Raw genomic sequence first — 15,794 nt, 5'->3', positions numbered from 1 at the left:
CTCTCTCGCTCCCTCCCTCCAAACTCTCCCTCGCTCTCTCTTAACTCTCTCTCGCTCCCTCCCTCCAAACTCTCCCTCCAAACTCTCCCTCCCTCACTCTCACTCTCCCTCTCGCTCTCTCACTCACTCTCACACTCTCTCTCACACTCTCTCTCACGCTCTCTCGCTCTCTCCCTCTCTCCCTTACTCTCCCTCTCCCCCTCTCTCTCCCTCTCTCTCTCTCACACTCTCTCACTCTCACACTCTCTCTCACTCTCCCTCTCACTCTCCCCCTCTCTCTCACTCTCCCCCTCTCTCTCACTCTCCCCCTCTCTCTCACTCTCCTTCTCCCTCTCATACGCTCTCTCTCCCTCCCTCTCACTCTCTCTCACGCTCCCCCCCCCTCTCTCTCACGCTCCCCCCCCTCTCTCACGCTCTCTCCCTCCCCCTCTCTCACTCGCTCTTGTCCCCTCTCTCACTCCCCCCCCTCTCACACGCTCCCCCCCTCTCTCCCTCCCCCTCGCTCTCCCCCCCGTCTCGAACGCGGCACGAGGAACGCTATCGACCTCACGATCGGTCTCTTATCAGGAGCCCGCAGCCGCTCCTCCCACTACAAATTTCTGCTCCAAATTTGATGAGCAGTTAGCGAGCGCCTATTTAGGCTGCCACAGCCACTTGATAGATGGATGTGTGGGTGGGTGAGTGGGTGGGGGTGGTGGGTGGGTGTGTGGGGAGCGGCGGTGCAGCGGTTAGCGCGCTGCGCCATGAACCCGGCGACCCGGGTTCCATTCCCGCTCACGGCCAGCGCCAGCGCCACTTATTTGAACCGATCCTGGGCCTCCCCTAGGTCGACTCAGCCTCAAATGAGTACCCGGTGTGGTGTGTAGTAAACATCGCCACTGGGGAGACAAAGGCGGTCGGGCGTGGTGCTGGCCACCCACCCCCCTCGTGTACCGTTCCGGCCTTCATAGGTGCTCGCTAACAGCACTTGCCCCTACAGTCTGTTCAGGCTACACGGGGGGTCTTGGTCTTGGGGAGCGGTGGCGTAGCAGTTAGCGCACTGCACCACCCACAGACCTGGCCACCCGAGTTCGATTCCCGCTCATGGACAACACGAGTAACGTTTATCCTAATCGGTCCTGGGCCTCCCATAGCTCGACTCAGCCTCAAATGAGTACCTGCTGGAGTGTAAACATCGCCACTGGGGAGACAAAGGCGGCCGGGCGTGGTGCTGGCCACCCACCCCCACGTGTGCCACAGTGCCGGCCTTCATAGGTGCTGTTCGCTAACAGCACTTGCCCCAACAGCCTGTTACAGGCTACACGGGGGCTCTTTATCTTTGTTTTGTGGATATGTGGGTGTGTTGAGTGGTTGGGTGGGTGGTTGGGTGGGTGGGTGAGTGGTTGGATGGGTGGGTGGGTGGGTGGATGTGTGGGTGAGTGGTTGGGTGGGTGGGTGAGTGGTTGGGTTGGTGGGTGGGTGAGTGGATATGTGGGGGTGTGGTTGGGTGGGTGGATGAGTGAGTGGATGTGTGGGTGTGTTGAATGGTTGGGTGGGTGGTTGGGTGGGTGGGTGAGTGGGTGGGTGAGTGGTTGGGTTGGTGGGTGGGTGAGTGGATGTGTGGGTGTGTTGAGTGGTTGGGTGGGTGGGTGGTTGGGTGAGTGGGTGGGTGAGTGGGTGGGTGAGTGGTTGGGTTGGTGGGTGGGTGAATGGATGTGTGGGTGTGTTGAGTGGTTGGGTGGGTGGGTGAGTGGTTGGGTGGGTGGGTGAGTGGTTGGGTGGGTGGGTGAGTGGATGTGTGGGTGAGTGGTTGGGTGGGTGGGTGGTTGGGTGGGTGGGTGAGTGGTTGGGTGGGTGAGTGGATGTGTGGGTGAGTGGATGTGTGGGTGTGTGGTTGGGTGGGTGGGTGAGTGTTGGGTGGGTGGGTGAGTGGTTGGGTGGGTGAGTGGATGTGTGGGTGTGTGGTTGGGTGGGTGAGTGGGTGAGTGGTTGGGTTGGTGGGTGGGTGAGTGGTTGGGTGGGTGAGTGGTTGGGTGGGTGGTGAGTGGTTGGGTGGGTGGGTGAGTGGTTGGGTGGGTGGGTGAGTGGATGTGTGGATGTGTGGGTGTGTGGTTGGGTGGGTGGGTGAGTGGTTGGGTGGGTGAGTGGATGTGTGGGTGTGTGGTTGGGTGGGTGGGTGAGTGGTTGGGTGAGTGAGTGAATGCGAGGCCACTGTGTTTGCGGCCCAGCCGCCTTTGTCTTTAATTTGACAGGTGTGGGTGGGGGGGGGGGGGATAGTAGTTGTGGGGTCTTCAGGCCGAGTTGACCTAGGGGTGGGGGGGGGGGGGGGTGGGGGGTGGCGGGGGGGGGCAACGTGCCCCGGACGCGATGGAGATTGCTACTGGCGGGCGCGCGTCATTGGGAGCGGTGGCGCAGCAGTGAGGGGCACTGTGCGGCGACCGCTCATATTATTTGAGCCGGTTGTGGGCGTCCCCCGAGGTTGACGCGGCGTTACACGAGTATTGTAGCCCGTGCCGTGTGCTATCATCAGCCCTGGGGTTGTGGTGCCGGCCACCCCGACACCGCCCTCTCGTGCGCCGTCCCCGCCCTTCCTAGGTGCTGCTCGCGAACAGCACTTGCCCCGGCGGGCCGCTAGAGGCTAACAAGGTGGCGGGAGACCGCCTTCGCCTGCGTGTGTGAAACGAATTGGTTACTGGGAGTGAGCCGATGGCTGCTTTTGGAGTTAATCACTGGGAGGAGAACCACGGATCTCCGCGACACGCAGCGTCACCGCCCGAAAGGGCAAAAGGCAAAGGTTCCCCGCATAGCCTCGACGGACCGCTGGGGCAAGCGCCGTTGGCGAGCGGCGCCCACGCATGGCCGGCCCGGCGCACGTTGCGGGCGGGGTGGCCAGCGCCACGAACCTTTGTCTCCCCAGTGGCGCCGGGTACTCATTTGAGGCCGGGTCGACCTAGGGGGTGGGAGACCCAGGACCACTTTTCTTTGTCACTCGTCACCGAACGTTAACCGTGGAGAGAGAAAGAGAGAAACATTTTCATTTTTTTTTCTTGACCTGGGTTGCCGGGTCGGCGAGCGCGGCGTGCTAACCGCACCGCCACCGCTCCCCCACGCGCGGGCGGGCGGGCGGGCGGGCGGGCGGGCGCACGGACACGTGCGCTCAGCCTAACGATCCGATGCTATCAAGCCCCACCTCCTCGTTAACGGTTAACGAGGTAATTTCTGCACTTAATTAAAATGCAGCTCGCAGGAGGCCGAACTGTACGCCATGCGCCGAGGGGATCCCGCTATTACTGCTCACGATGACGACGACGACGATGTAAATCATGATTCTGCCGATGGTAACGCCGCTCCCGATGACAAAGACGCTCATGGCCACGCTTCCCTCGGCGGATGTGATGACGACGGCGATGACGCCGATTGTGATGCCGCTGCCGACGGTGCTGACGATGACGAGGATGGCGACCGCGATGCTGATGACGATCGCGACGATGATAACGGCGACGATGTTCGTGATGATGATCGTGGCGAAGGTCGCGATCTTGGTGCCCGTGGAGATGCGAATGATTATTACGGCGGCGACGATGCTCGCGATGATGTATGTTGAACCTCTTTCGCACCGTGCGTAGCCAACCGTGCTAATCGTGATGATGATGATGATGATCACAATGATGACTGCGATAACGAGCGATCGCGACGGCAATCGCGACCACGATCGCCGTGAAGATGACGACGATCATGACGACGACGACGATCGTGATGCGACGATAATCATGACGGTCACCGCGGTGGCGACGATCGCTCTGACGATCGTGACGACAATCGCGATCACAATGACGGCCGCAACGACGACAATGCCAGCGCCACCGATGACGACGGCGAACTAGGACCTTGACTACGATCGCAACGTCGGCGACGGGAACGCCGCGGACAGACGGAGGGACGGACGGAGCGACAAACCGATGGATGGAGAGAGGGAGGGAGGGAGGGAGGGAGGGGAGGGAGGGAGGGAGGGAGGGAGGGAGGGAGGGGAGGGAGGGGAGGGGAGGGAGGGGAGGGAGGGAGGGAGGGAAGGAGGGGAGGGAGGGAGGGAGGGAGGGAGGGAGGGAGGGAGAGGAGGGAGGGGAGGGAGGGAGGGAGGGAGGGAGGGGAGGGAGGGAGGGAGGGAGGGAGGGAGGGAGGGAGATGAGGGAGGGAGGGAGGGGAGAGGAGGGGAGGGAGGGAGGGTGGGAGGGAGGGAGGGAGGGAGGGAGGGAGGGAGGGAGGGAGGGAGGGAGGGAGGGAGGGGAGGGAGGGAGGGAGGGAGGGAGGGAGGGAGGGAGGGAGGGAGGGAGGGAGGGAGGGAAGGGGAGGGAGCACCTCCGGCGACCTCTGACCTCACGATGTCCATGGCCTGGTAGGCGATGTCCGACTGCTCCACGGCAAAGACTCTCCGTGCCCCACTCCGCGCCGCAAACAGCGACAGGATCCCCGTGCCGCAGCCCACGTCCAGCACCACCTGCGGGGGTGGGGCGAGACGAGGTGGGGAGGAGGAGGAGGTGGAGGAGGAGGAGGAGGAGGAGGAGGTCACGGTGAGACCAGGCGAAGGGGGTTGAGGGATTTTTCTCCGGGCCCTCCTGCACATTTAGAAATCGACGTGGCGTTTGGAGCATTTGGCTGCCACGCTAAATATCCGCAAGGCGACGACAGCAACGACGACGATGACGACGACGATGACGATAAGCCACTTCGTCGTTGAGGCTATCATTCGTGATGGCCGGGGTCGCTTCTGAAAAAAGAGCGCTAACGCAGCAGCTCAGTGGGGGGGGGGGGGGGGGGGGGGAGGGGGGCCTTACACCTGGTGAAATAAAACAAAAAAAATAGCTCACAGTTTAGTTTAAATAGTTGTAAGCGACAACAGGAGGTCACGGCGAGGCTCACGTGAGACACCGTGGGGGAGGCGCAGGCTCGGCCGTGCCAGATGAGGAGGAGCCGGAGGAGGTGACGGCGAGAAACAGCGACACGCCGAGTGCCGGGGGGGGAGTAGGACGAGGTGAGGGCACTGTCACTCGAGCGACGATGAGGAAGAGGTGGAGGAGGTGGAACAGGAGTAGGTGGAGCAGGAGGTGGAGCAGGACGAGGAGGAGGAGGAGCAGGAGGAGGAGGTGGAGCAGGACGAGGAGGTGGAGCAGGAGGTGGAGCAGGAGGAGGTGGAGCAGGAGGTGGAGCAGGAGGAGGTGGAGCAGGAGGTGGAGCAGGAGGAGGTGGAACAGGAGGAGGTGGAGCAGGGAGGAGGAGGTGGAGCAGAAGGAGTAGGTGGAGCAGGAGGAGGAGGTGGAGCAGGAGGAGGTGGAGCAGGAGGAGGAGGTGGAGCAGGGGGAAGTGGAACAGGAGGAGGTGGAAGAGGTGACGTGAGACTGAGACACGGGCTCAGCCGGGCCTGCCCTCTGGCCTTGTCTCTGAAGAGGTGAGGGTTGGCATCGATGAGGGACGGAAAGAAACAGAGCAGAGAGCCGGGGGCCACTAAGACGAGGTGCGGGCACTCTAACTCGAGCGACGATGAGGAAGAGGTGTGGGAGGTATGGGAGGTGAAGGAGGTGGAGTAGGTGGTGGAGGAGGTGGAGTTCGCAGCGAGAGAGAGCCGGGGGCGAGCAGGATGAGGTGAGGGCACTCCGACTCGAGCGACGACGAGCAAGAAAGGAGATCGCGGTGAGACACGGTGACGAGGGGTGAGGAGGTGGGTCCGGCCGGCCGTGGCCCTCTCTGACCTTGTCTCTGAAGAGGTGAGGGTTGGCGTAGATGAAGTCTCGGTAGGCCCCCGTCCTCACCGTGTCCTGTTGGTGACAGCGCAGGGAGGTCGGCAACGTTGGTGGGGAGAGAACCTCACAGCCAGCGGTGAACCATTCCCACGTGCTAAGGCCTAGGGCAAGTCTCTGTGTGAGTCTATGGGTCGCTGTGCGAGTCTATGGGTCTCTGTGTGAGTCTATGGGTCTCTGTGTGAGTCTATGTGTCTCTGCGTGAGTCTATAGGTCTCTATATGAGTCTACGGACCTCTGCGTGAGTCTATGGGTCTCTGTGTGAGTCTATGGGTCTCTATGTGAGTCTATGAGTCTCTGTGTGAGTCTATGGTTCTCTGTGTGAGGCTATGGGTCTCTGTGTGAGTCTATGGGTCTCTGTGTGAGTCTATGGGTCTCTGTGCGAGTCTATGGTTCTCTGTGTGAGGCTATGGGTCTCTGTGTGAGTCCATGGGTCTCTGTGCGAGTCTATGGGTCTCTGTGCGAGTCTATGGGTCTCTGTGTGAGTCTGTGGGTCTCTGTGTGAGTCTGTGGGTCTCTGTGTGAGTCTGTGGGTCTCTGTGAGTCTGTGGGTCTCTGTGTGAGTCTGTGGGTCGCTGTGTGGGTCTGTGGGTCTCTGTGTGAGTCTATGGGTCTCTGTGTGAGTCTATCGGTCTCTGTGTGAGTCTACAGGTCTCTGTGCGAGTCTATGGGTTTCTGTGTGAGTATATGGATCTCTGTGTGAGTCTATGAGTCTCTGTGTGAGTCTATGGGTTTCTGTGTGAGTCTATGGATCTCTGTGTGAGTCTGTGGGTCTCTGTGTGAGTCTATGGGTCTCTGTGTAGTCTATGGGTCTCTGTGTGAGTCTATGGGTCTCTGTGTGAGTCTATGGGTCTCTGTGTGAGTCTATGGGTCTCTGTGTAGTCTATGGGTCTCTGTGTGAGTCTATGGGTCTCTGTGTAGTCTATGGGTCTCTGTGTGAGTATATGGGTCTCTGTGTGAGTCTATGTGTCTCTGTGTGAGTCTATGGGTTTCTGTGTGAGTCTATGGATCTCTGTGTGAGTCTATGGATCTCTGCGTGAGTCTATGGGTCTCTGTGTGAGTGTACGGGTCTCTGTGTGAGTCTATGGATCTCTGTGTGAGTCTCTGGGTCTCTATGTGAGTCTATGGGTCTCTGTGTGAGTGTACGGGTCTCTGTGTGAGTCTATGGGTCTCTATGTGAGTCTATGAGTCTCTGTGTGAGTCTATGGATCTCTGTGTGAGTCTATGGGTCTCTGTGTGAGTCTATGGGTCTCTATGTGAGTCTACGAGCCTCTGTGTGAGTCTACGGGTCTCTGTGTGAGTCTACGGGTCTCTGTGTGAGTCTATGAGGCTCTGTGTGAGCCTATGTGTCTCTGTGTGAGTCTATGGGTCTCTGTGTGAGTCTATGTGTCTCTGTGTGAGTCTATGTGTCTCTGTGTGAGTCTATGGGTCTCTATGTGAGTCTATGAGTCTCTGTGTGAGTCTATGGATCTATGTGTGAGTCTATGGGTCTCTGTGTGAGTCTATGGGTCTCTGTGTGAGTCTATGAGTCTCTGTGTGAGCCTACGGGTCTCTGTGCAAGTCTATGGATCTCTGCGTGAGTCTATGGGTCTCTGTGTGAGTCCATGAGTCTCTGTGCAAGTCTATGTGTCTCTGTGTGAGTCTATGGGTGTCTATGTGAGTCTATGAGTCTCTGTGTGAGTCTACGGGTCTCTGTGTGAGTCTATGGGTCTATGTGTGAGTCTATGGGTCTCTGTGTGAGTCTATGGGTCTCTGTGTGAGTCTATGGATCTCTGTGTGAGTCTATAGGTCTCTATGTGAGTCTACGGATCTCTGCGTGAGTCTTTGGATCTCTGTGTGAGTCTATGGGTCTATGTGTGAGTCTATGGATCTCTGCGTGAGTCTATGGGTCTCTATGTGAGTCTATGAGTCTCTGTGTGAGTCTATGTGTCTCTGTGCGAGTCTATGAGTCTCTGTGTGAGTCAATGCATCTGTGTGAGTCTATGGGTCTCTGTGTGAGTCCATGAGTCTCTGTGCAAGTCTATGTGTCTCTGTGTGAGTCTATGGGTGTCTATGTGAGTCTATGAGTCTCTGTGTGAGTCTACGGGTCTCTGTGTGAGTCTATGGGTCTATGTGTGAGTCTATGGGTCTCTGTGTGAGTCTATGGGTCTCTGTGTGAGTATATGGATCTCTGTGTGAGTCTATAGGTCTCTATGTGAGTCTACGGATCTCTGCGTGAGTCTTTGGATCTCTGTGTGAGTCTATGGGTCTATGTGTGAGTCTATGGATCTCTGTGTGAGTCTATGAGTCTCTGTGTGAGTCTATGTGTCTCTGTGTGAGTCTATGGGTCTATGTGTGAGTCTATGGATCTCTGCGTGAGTCTATGGGTCTCTATGTGAGTCTATGAGTCTCTGTGTGAGTCTATGTGTCTCTGTGCGAGTCTATGAGTCTCTGTGTGAGTCAATGCATCTGTGTGAGTCTATGGGTCTCTGTGTGAGTCTATGGGTCTCTGTGTGAGTCTATGGATCTCTGCGTGAGTCTATGGGTTTCTGTGTGAGTCTGTGGGTCTCTGTGTGGTGAGTCTATGGGTCTCTGTTTCCACACGGGGTCTCGCGATGCGGTTCACCTCTCTCTACACGAACCAGAATATTTATTTAGACTGTAGGAGGAATCCGATGAGCTGCAAAGCTCTTCGTTTTTTTCCCCCACTTACAGATGGTCCAGTAGAGGCACGGCGAGTCATAACTTTACAACAACACACACAAAACACACGATACCAAACACACCAATTGGAGTGAAACCTGCCCCCCCCCCCCCCCCCGCTCCAACCCCGCCCCCCCCCCGCCCCCCCCCCGGTGACCGCGCAGTTCGCGAGCGCACCTTGAGCATCTCCTCGTGGATGGAGAAGTGGGCGTAGGAGCCGAAGTAGGCCTCGTCCTCCTGCTGCCGCTCCTCGTCGCTGCCGCGCGGGGCCGAGCGCGACGGGGCGGCCGCGCCGTTCACGATCGCTCCCATCACCTCGCTACACGCAGTGGTGGGCGGGGGAGGGCAAGCCAGCTCAAGGACGGACAGACACACAGGCAGACGGACGGACGGACAGACAGACGGAAAGACAGACTAATGGACAGACGGGACGGACGGTCACAGGGGACGGTCAGACAGTCGGACTGGCAGTCAGACGGAGGGACAGACGGACGGGTGAAAGATTCCGTGGCGCACCGCATTTTGTGCATGTCCTCCATCGCGCGGGCAAGCTCCTGCTCGGCCCTCTCCGCCCGCCTCTCCGCCAACCGGGCACGGAGACCCTCGTCGCGGATCCCCGCGTGGCGGATTCCCTCCTCCGCTTCATCCTCCTCCTCCTCCTCCAAGGCCCCGTCCACGTCTAAGCCGGGGAAACAAGGAAGGGAAAGGACGCATCACACGCATCACACGCATCACACGCATCACACGCATCACACGCATCACACACAGCACACGCATCACACGCATCACACGCATCACACACATCACACACATCACACACATCACACGCATCACACACAGCACACGCATCACACACAGCACACGCATCACACACATCACACGCATCACACACAGCACACACATCACACGCATCACACGCATCACACACAGCACACACATCACACACATCACACGCATCACACGCATCACACGCATCACACGCATCACACGCATCACACACATCACACGCATCACACGCATCACACGCATCGCACGCATCACACGCATCACACACAGCACACACAGCACACGCATCACACACAGCACACGCATCACACACAGCACACGCATCACACGCATCACACGCATCACACGCATCACACACATCACACGCATCACACGCATCACACACATCACACACAGCACACGCAGCACACACAGCACACGCATCACACACAGCACACGCATCACACGCATCACACGCATCACACACATCACACGCATCACACACATCACACACATCACACGCATCACACACATCACACGCATCACACACATCACACGCATCACACGCATCACACGCATCACACGCAGCGCACGCATCACACGCATCACACGCATCACACGCATCACACGCATCACACGCATCACACGCATCACACACATCACACGCATCACACACAGCACACACATCACACACATCACACGCATCACACACATCACACACAGCACACACATCACATGCATCACACGCATCACACACATCACACACAGCACACACATCACACACATCACACGCATCACACACATCACACACATCACACGCATCACACGCATCACACACATCACACGCATCACACACATCACGCGCATCACACGCATCACACACATCACACGCATCACACGCATCACACGCATCACACACAGCACACGCATCACACGCATCGCACGCAGCACACGCATCACACACATCACACGCATCACACACATCACACGCATCACACGCAGCACACGCATCACACGCATCACACACATCACACGCATCACACACATCACACGCATCACACACAGCACACACAGCACACGCATCACACGCATCACACACATCACACGCAGCACACGCATCACACGCATCACACGCATCACACGCATCACACACATCACACGCATCACACACATCACACGCATCACACACATCACACGCATCACACGCATCACACACATCACACACATCACACGCATCACACGCATCACACACATCACACGCATCACACGCATCACACGCAGCACACGCATCACACACATCACACACATCACGCGCATCACACACATCACACGCATCACACGCATCACACACATCACACGCATCACACACAGCACACACATCACACACATCACACGCATCACACACATCACACACAGCACACACATCACACGCATCACACACATCACACGCATCACACACATCACACGCAGCACACACATCACACGCATCACACGCATCACACGCATCACACGCAGCAGCTGGAGCCAGGACTGTCCATCGTCAAGGCAACGCGAGCCCTCCCGCACCAAACGAGCCGCGTCGTCCATGAGCGGGACGCGCGTTGGCGGTGGTGGAAATTCCGCATTACTATGGCAGGGAGGCGAGTCTATCGATAAAACGACCATTGGTGAATTCTGCCTCCCCCACCCCCCCCCACCACCCCCACGGCAAAGTTGTACTCGTTGTATCGACCCTAGAGGGATGATGGGCCGATTCAACACACCGCAGAAGGACAGGTAGACAGATGGACAGGGAGATAGATGGACAGACAGGTGGACAGACTGGTGGACAGATAGACAGGGAGATAGATGGACAGACAGGTGGACAGACTGGTGGACATGCAGATGGATAGACGGACAGATGGAGAGACAGAAGGAAAGGCAGGTGGACATGCAGATGGACAGAGAGGTGGGACAGATGGCGAGACAGGTGGACAGGGAGGTGGACAGAGAGGTGGGACAGATGGAGAAAGACAGATGTAAAAAAAAATGAACAGACGGACAGAGGAAGAGACAGCCGGAGAGACCGACAGACAGACAGACAGCTGGACACGCGGCGGACATACGGAAAGAGGAGGACGGAGAAAGAGACGGACAGAGCTCATTTATAGGCGCTTCAAAGGTACGCAAACTCTAAGAGTCACAGGGGCACAGGGACCGTCAAGGGAGCGAGCGTCAAGTGTCACGTTGAGAGGCCTGGCGCCGGGTTGGCCGGAGGGCGCAGCAGGTCCGTTATTTTTATTTCATTTTACCAGAAGCTACCTGGCTATCACAAATGATGGCTCCACGAAGTGGCATATCATCATCATCATCATCACCAAAACGTGGAAATTGAGAGCAGTCAAATACTGATCTGAAGTGTTCGTGACCGCAGTAATCCATGATCTTTGGTTCTTTCGGTGAAGTTACGTAGGTAGAAAATAAAATTAAAATAATACAAAAATGAACGGATCATACCGACGTGACTTTACCGAAAGAACCAAAGAGTACAGCCCAATATTATAAACCGCGTGGTGACGTTGATTCAACACGTGGAGGGAAAAACCGCAGGGCCAGGGGAAAAATCCACGCGACCACGGAAGGAGAAAGAGACACCGCAAACTCCAAATATACAGCAGCAGCAGGCGTCAGGGTCGGGATCGAACCCACGACCTCCTGTAAACCCGGCGAGGTAATTAACATCTCCTAGCCACCGTGATGATGATGATGATGAGAGAGACACCGCAAACTCCAAATATACAGCTGCAGCAGGCGTCAGGGCCGGGATCGAACCCACGGCCTCCTGCGTACCAGGCGAGGTAGTTAACATCTCATAGCCACCGTGGCGCCCCTGCCTTGCAGCGGCCACGCTGGGCTGCTGCGGAGTCGTTTGAGGGAGGCGGTGGAGCGGTTGAGTGTGGAACGGCTCCTCTTCTCACCGTGGGTGAGCAGAAGGTCGTCCTCCAGGGTGGACGTCAGGAACCGGTCGCTCACCCAGGGTTGGGACTCGCGGGGAGAGAAGAGGAGGTCACGGGGTGACGGGCCCTGGGAATATGGTAACGTCATCGTCAGCAACATCAGCAACATCATCAGCAAGATCAGCAACAGCATTATCATCATCATCAGCAACATCACCAAGATGAGCACCATCATTATCATCGGTAAGATCATTGTCATCACGTGCAGCAACAACAGTAGCAGCACCATTATCGTCATCATCGTCGTCGTCACGAGCAGCAGCATCAAAATCATCGTCACCGTCGTTGCAGTCTTCGCGATCAGCAGAAGCATCAACATCGCCGTCGTCATCACCACCACCATCATCATTATCTTCGTCGTCGTCACGATCAGCAGCATCAACATCGTCGTCATCACCAGTTGACTTATTACGTAGCGCAGCGCGCGCTAAACCGCTGCGCTACCGCTCCCCACACAAGACACAAACAGAAGCGCACACACAGTCACACGTGTGAGCTTGCCCGCGTACACACAGCACACGTGCGTTACAAAATCACGCGAGCGGAAGGGGACTTACGGTGTTTCTGATGAAGTTGACAATCCTGATATAGTCGTAGAAGTCCAAGCCTGGAAAATAGAATGTGTTCATCATTTACAGTCACACCCAAGCAGGGCCCAATGGGACACGAGACACACGGGGCATCATCATCATCTGAATCGGCGGCATCATCATCAGATTTAGCAGCATCATCATCAACAGCTGCACCTCCGATTCAGCACGGTCGGCTACGTACGGTGCGAAAGAAGTTCCAACATAACGCACACACAGCCAGGTCCTCTCCACCCTTCGTGTGTCTCACTGTTCCACAATCCATTCCGCCGCGCCACGTGAAATTATTTCATTGCTCCATCTCCGCTGTGGTCGAAGCCCCCCCGCCCGCCCCACCCCGCCCCCCCCCACCACCACGGGTGTGTTCTGGTCTTTGACCTGTGAGTACGTTGAACTTCTTTCGCGCCGTACGTAGCCAACTGTAGCTAATCGGGAGGTGCGGGGGAAGGACAACAAACTATGGATCTCTACGTGAGTCAATGGGTCTCTGTGTGAGTCTATGGGTCTCTGTGTGAGTCTATGGGTCTCTACGTGAGTCTATGGGTCTCTGTGTCAGTCTATGGGTCTCTACGTGAGTCTATGGGTCTCTACGTGAGTCTATGGGTCTCTGTGTCAGTCTATGGGTCTCTGTGTCAGTCTATGGGTCTCTGTGTCAGTCTATGGGTCTCTGTGTCAGTCTATGGGTCTCTACGTGAGTCTATGGGTCTCTACGTGAGTCTATGGGTCTCTACGTGAGTCTATGAGTCTCTACGTGAGTCTATGGGTCTCTATGTGTCTCTGTGGGTCTCTACGTGAGTCTATGGGTCTCTACGTGGGTCTATGGGTCTCTATGTGTCTCTGTGGGTCTCTACGTGAGTCTATGGGTCTCTACGTGAGTCTATGGGTCTCTGTGTCAGTCTATGGGTCTCTGTGTCAGTCTATGGGTCTCTACGTGAGTCTATGGGTCTCTACGTGAGTCTATGGGTCTCTACGTGAGTCTATGGGTCTCTGTGTCAGTCTATGTGTCTCTACGTGAGTGTATGGGTCTCTACGTGAGTCTATGGGTCTCTGTGTGAGTCTATGGGTCTGTGTGTGAGTCTATGGGTCTCTGTCTGAGTCTATGAGTCTGTGTGTGAGTCTATGGGTCTCTGTGTGAGTCTATGGCTCTCTGTATGAGTCTATGGGTCTCTGTGTGAGTCTATGGGTCTGTGTGTGAGTCTATGGGTCTCTGTCTGAGTCTATGAGTCTGTGTGTGAGTCTATGGGTCTCTGTGTGAGTCTATGGCTCTCTGTATGAGTCTATGGATCTCTGTGTGAGTCTATTGGTCTCTGCATGAGCCTATATATGCATGTCCATTGAACTTCTTTCGCACCGTACACAGCCAACCGTGCCAATCGGAGGTTTACCGTTGGTCTTGAGGATGTGCAGGAGATCGAAGTCGTGGGCCGTGCTGCAGTGGAGCAACGTCTCGTCTGACGAGCCAAAGGTCCTGCGCACACCACCGCCATCATCGTCGTCATTGTCGTTCATGTTTACTCTTCATCATCATCATCATCACGCTGTATGTCGAACTTCTTTGGCGCCATACGTAGCCAGCAGTGCAGGTGTAACAGTGCAGGCGTATCGGTACAGGCGTATCAGTGCGAGAGTCTCAGAACTCTACAGGCATATTAGTACAGGCATATCGGTAGAGGCCTATCGGTACAGGCTTATCGGTACAGGCGTATTAGTACAGGCATATCGGTAGAGGCCTATTGGTACAGGCTTATCGGTACAGGCGTATTAGTACAGGCATATCGGTAGAGGCCTATCGGTACAGGCTTATCGGTACAGGCGTATTAGTACAGGCATATCGGTAGAGGCCTATCGGTACAGGCTTATCGGTACAGGCGTATTAGTACAGGCATATCGGTAGAGGCCTATCGGTACAGGCTTATCGGAACAGGCGTATCGGTACAGGCCTATCGGTACAGGCATATTAGTACAGGCGTATTAGAACAGGCCTATCGGTACAGGCGTATCGATGCCTATCAATACGCCTGTATCACCGATACATCACGCATCTACACAGCCATCAGTATTTCAGCGGTACACCACCTCCTGCTCGTCATGTGACCCCCACAGCAGCCTTATCAGCTGACCGCGTACCCCTGAATCAACTCCGAAAAAACACCCCGACAAAATTTGATGATTGAATAAATCCATCCGAGTTACATCGGCGCGCAACTTGCAAACCGAGACGTTGAGCTCGAAACGCTCGCCAACTAAAATGACGGGCAACGGCGGAGACACGAAACACCGGGTGAACTGAACCGCAAGCACGCTCGTTTAACGTCCTGGGAGACGTGCAGCCACCGTGGGGAGAGCGGGAAGCCTTGGCCAACACTGACCCCAGGTGGCATATTTTGAAAAGTTCTACTCACGAACGGGTCGCGCACCCACAACTGGGACCGAACTCGCCGCTCGCGCGCCGCAGCCACAGTTCCCAGCGTAACGATCGGAGCCGGGCGACAGGAAGTCCCCGTCAATTCGGTATTTGATCATTCGTGATCGGGGACAATTCGGCGTGGGGCGCGCTTTCGGCACACGTACACGGTGCGTTCGCAATTCGCCACGGGACGAACTGGCGCGCCGAATGGTCCAATTTTCGGCGCCGAGCGCGTGGGGCGACGCGGCGCTGGCGCGGCCAAAACGACGACTCGGTCTGGCGGCGGTGCGCGTGGCGAGCGTTAGCGCAGACCCGTCGCTTTAGACTTCACCTTGCCTACGCGCTCGGTGCAAGCCATACCCCCGCTCTCGCAGGTGCCGTCTACGCCGACCGTCGAGGGAGTCAGGAAAAGGGACTGGCTGCACAAATCCCTTGAGCCTGCGAGACGAAGCCACGGACTGTTGCAGGGTGCCCGCCGTCAATGCGTATGGTGTGTGAAGGTGTTTGGGGGGGGGGGAGGGGGGGGGTGGGTACCATCGTACACAATTCAGAATGTTTGATAAGTCGGCAAGGCCAGAGCCAC

At 56.6% G+C, this 15,794-nt stretch overlaps 1 protein-coding gene across 2 annotated transcripts in view; it reads right to left on the bottom strand.

The window, feature by feature from the left end:
• Positions 1-15,794, bottom strand: part of PRMT3 (protein arginine methyltransferase 3) — an 86,620-nt gene that overhangs the window by 62,496 nt on the left and 8,330 nt on the right. For both annotated transcript variants that reach the window (XM_032977967.2, XM_076054276.1), the window contains exons 3-9: positions 14,190-14,272; positions 12,772-12,821; positions 12,176-12,281; positions 8,970-9,132; positions 8,631-8,772; positions 5,724-5,789; positions 4,353-4,474 (exon numbers count right to left, since the gene is read on the bottom strand). In XM_032977967.2, coding sequence (XP_032833858.2) covers positions 4,353-4,474; positions 5,724-5,789; positions 8,631-8,772; positions 8,970-9,132; positions 12,176-12,281; positions 12,772-12,821; positions 14,190-14,272 — 732 coding nt within the window. The remainder of the gene's footprint in view (positions 1-4,352; positions 4,475-5,723; positions 5,790-8,630; positions 8,773-8,969; positions 9,133-12,175; positions 12,282-12,771; positions 12,822-14,189; positions 14,273-15,794) is intronic.

This window comes from Petromyzon marinus, chromosome 65 (assembly GCF_048934315.1).
Source record: "Petromyzon marinus isolate PM22_M1 ecotype Great Lakes invasive population chromosome 65, UKy_Petmar_22M1.pri1.0, whole genome shotgun sequence".
In the NCBI taxonomy this organism is placed as follows: Eukaryota; Metazoa; Chordata; class Hyperoartia; order Petromyzontiformes; family Petromyzontidae; genus Petromyzon; species Petromyzon marinus.
The sequence above is the reverse complement of the archived record's forward strand: the minus strand, read 5'-3'. Positions and strand labels throughout refer to the sequence as shown.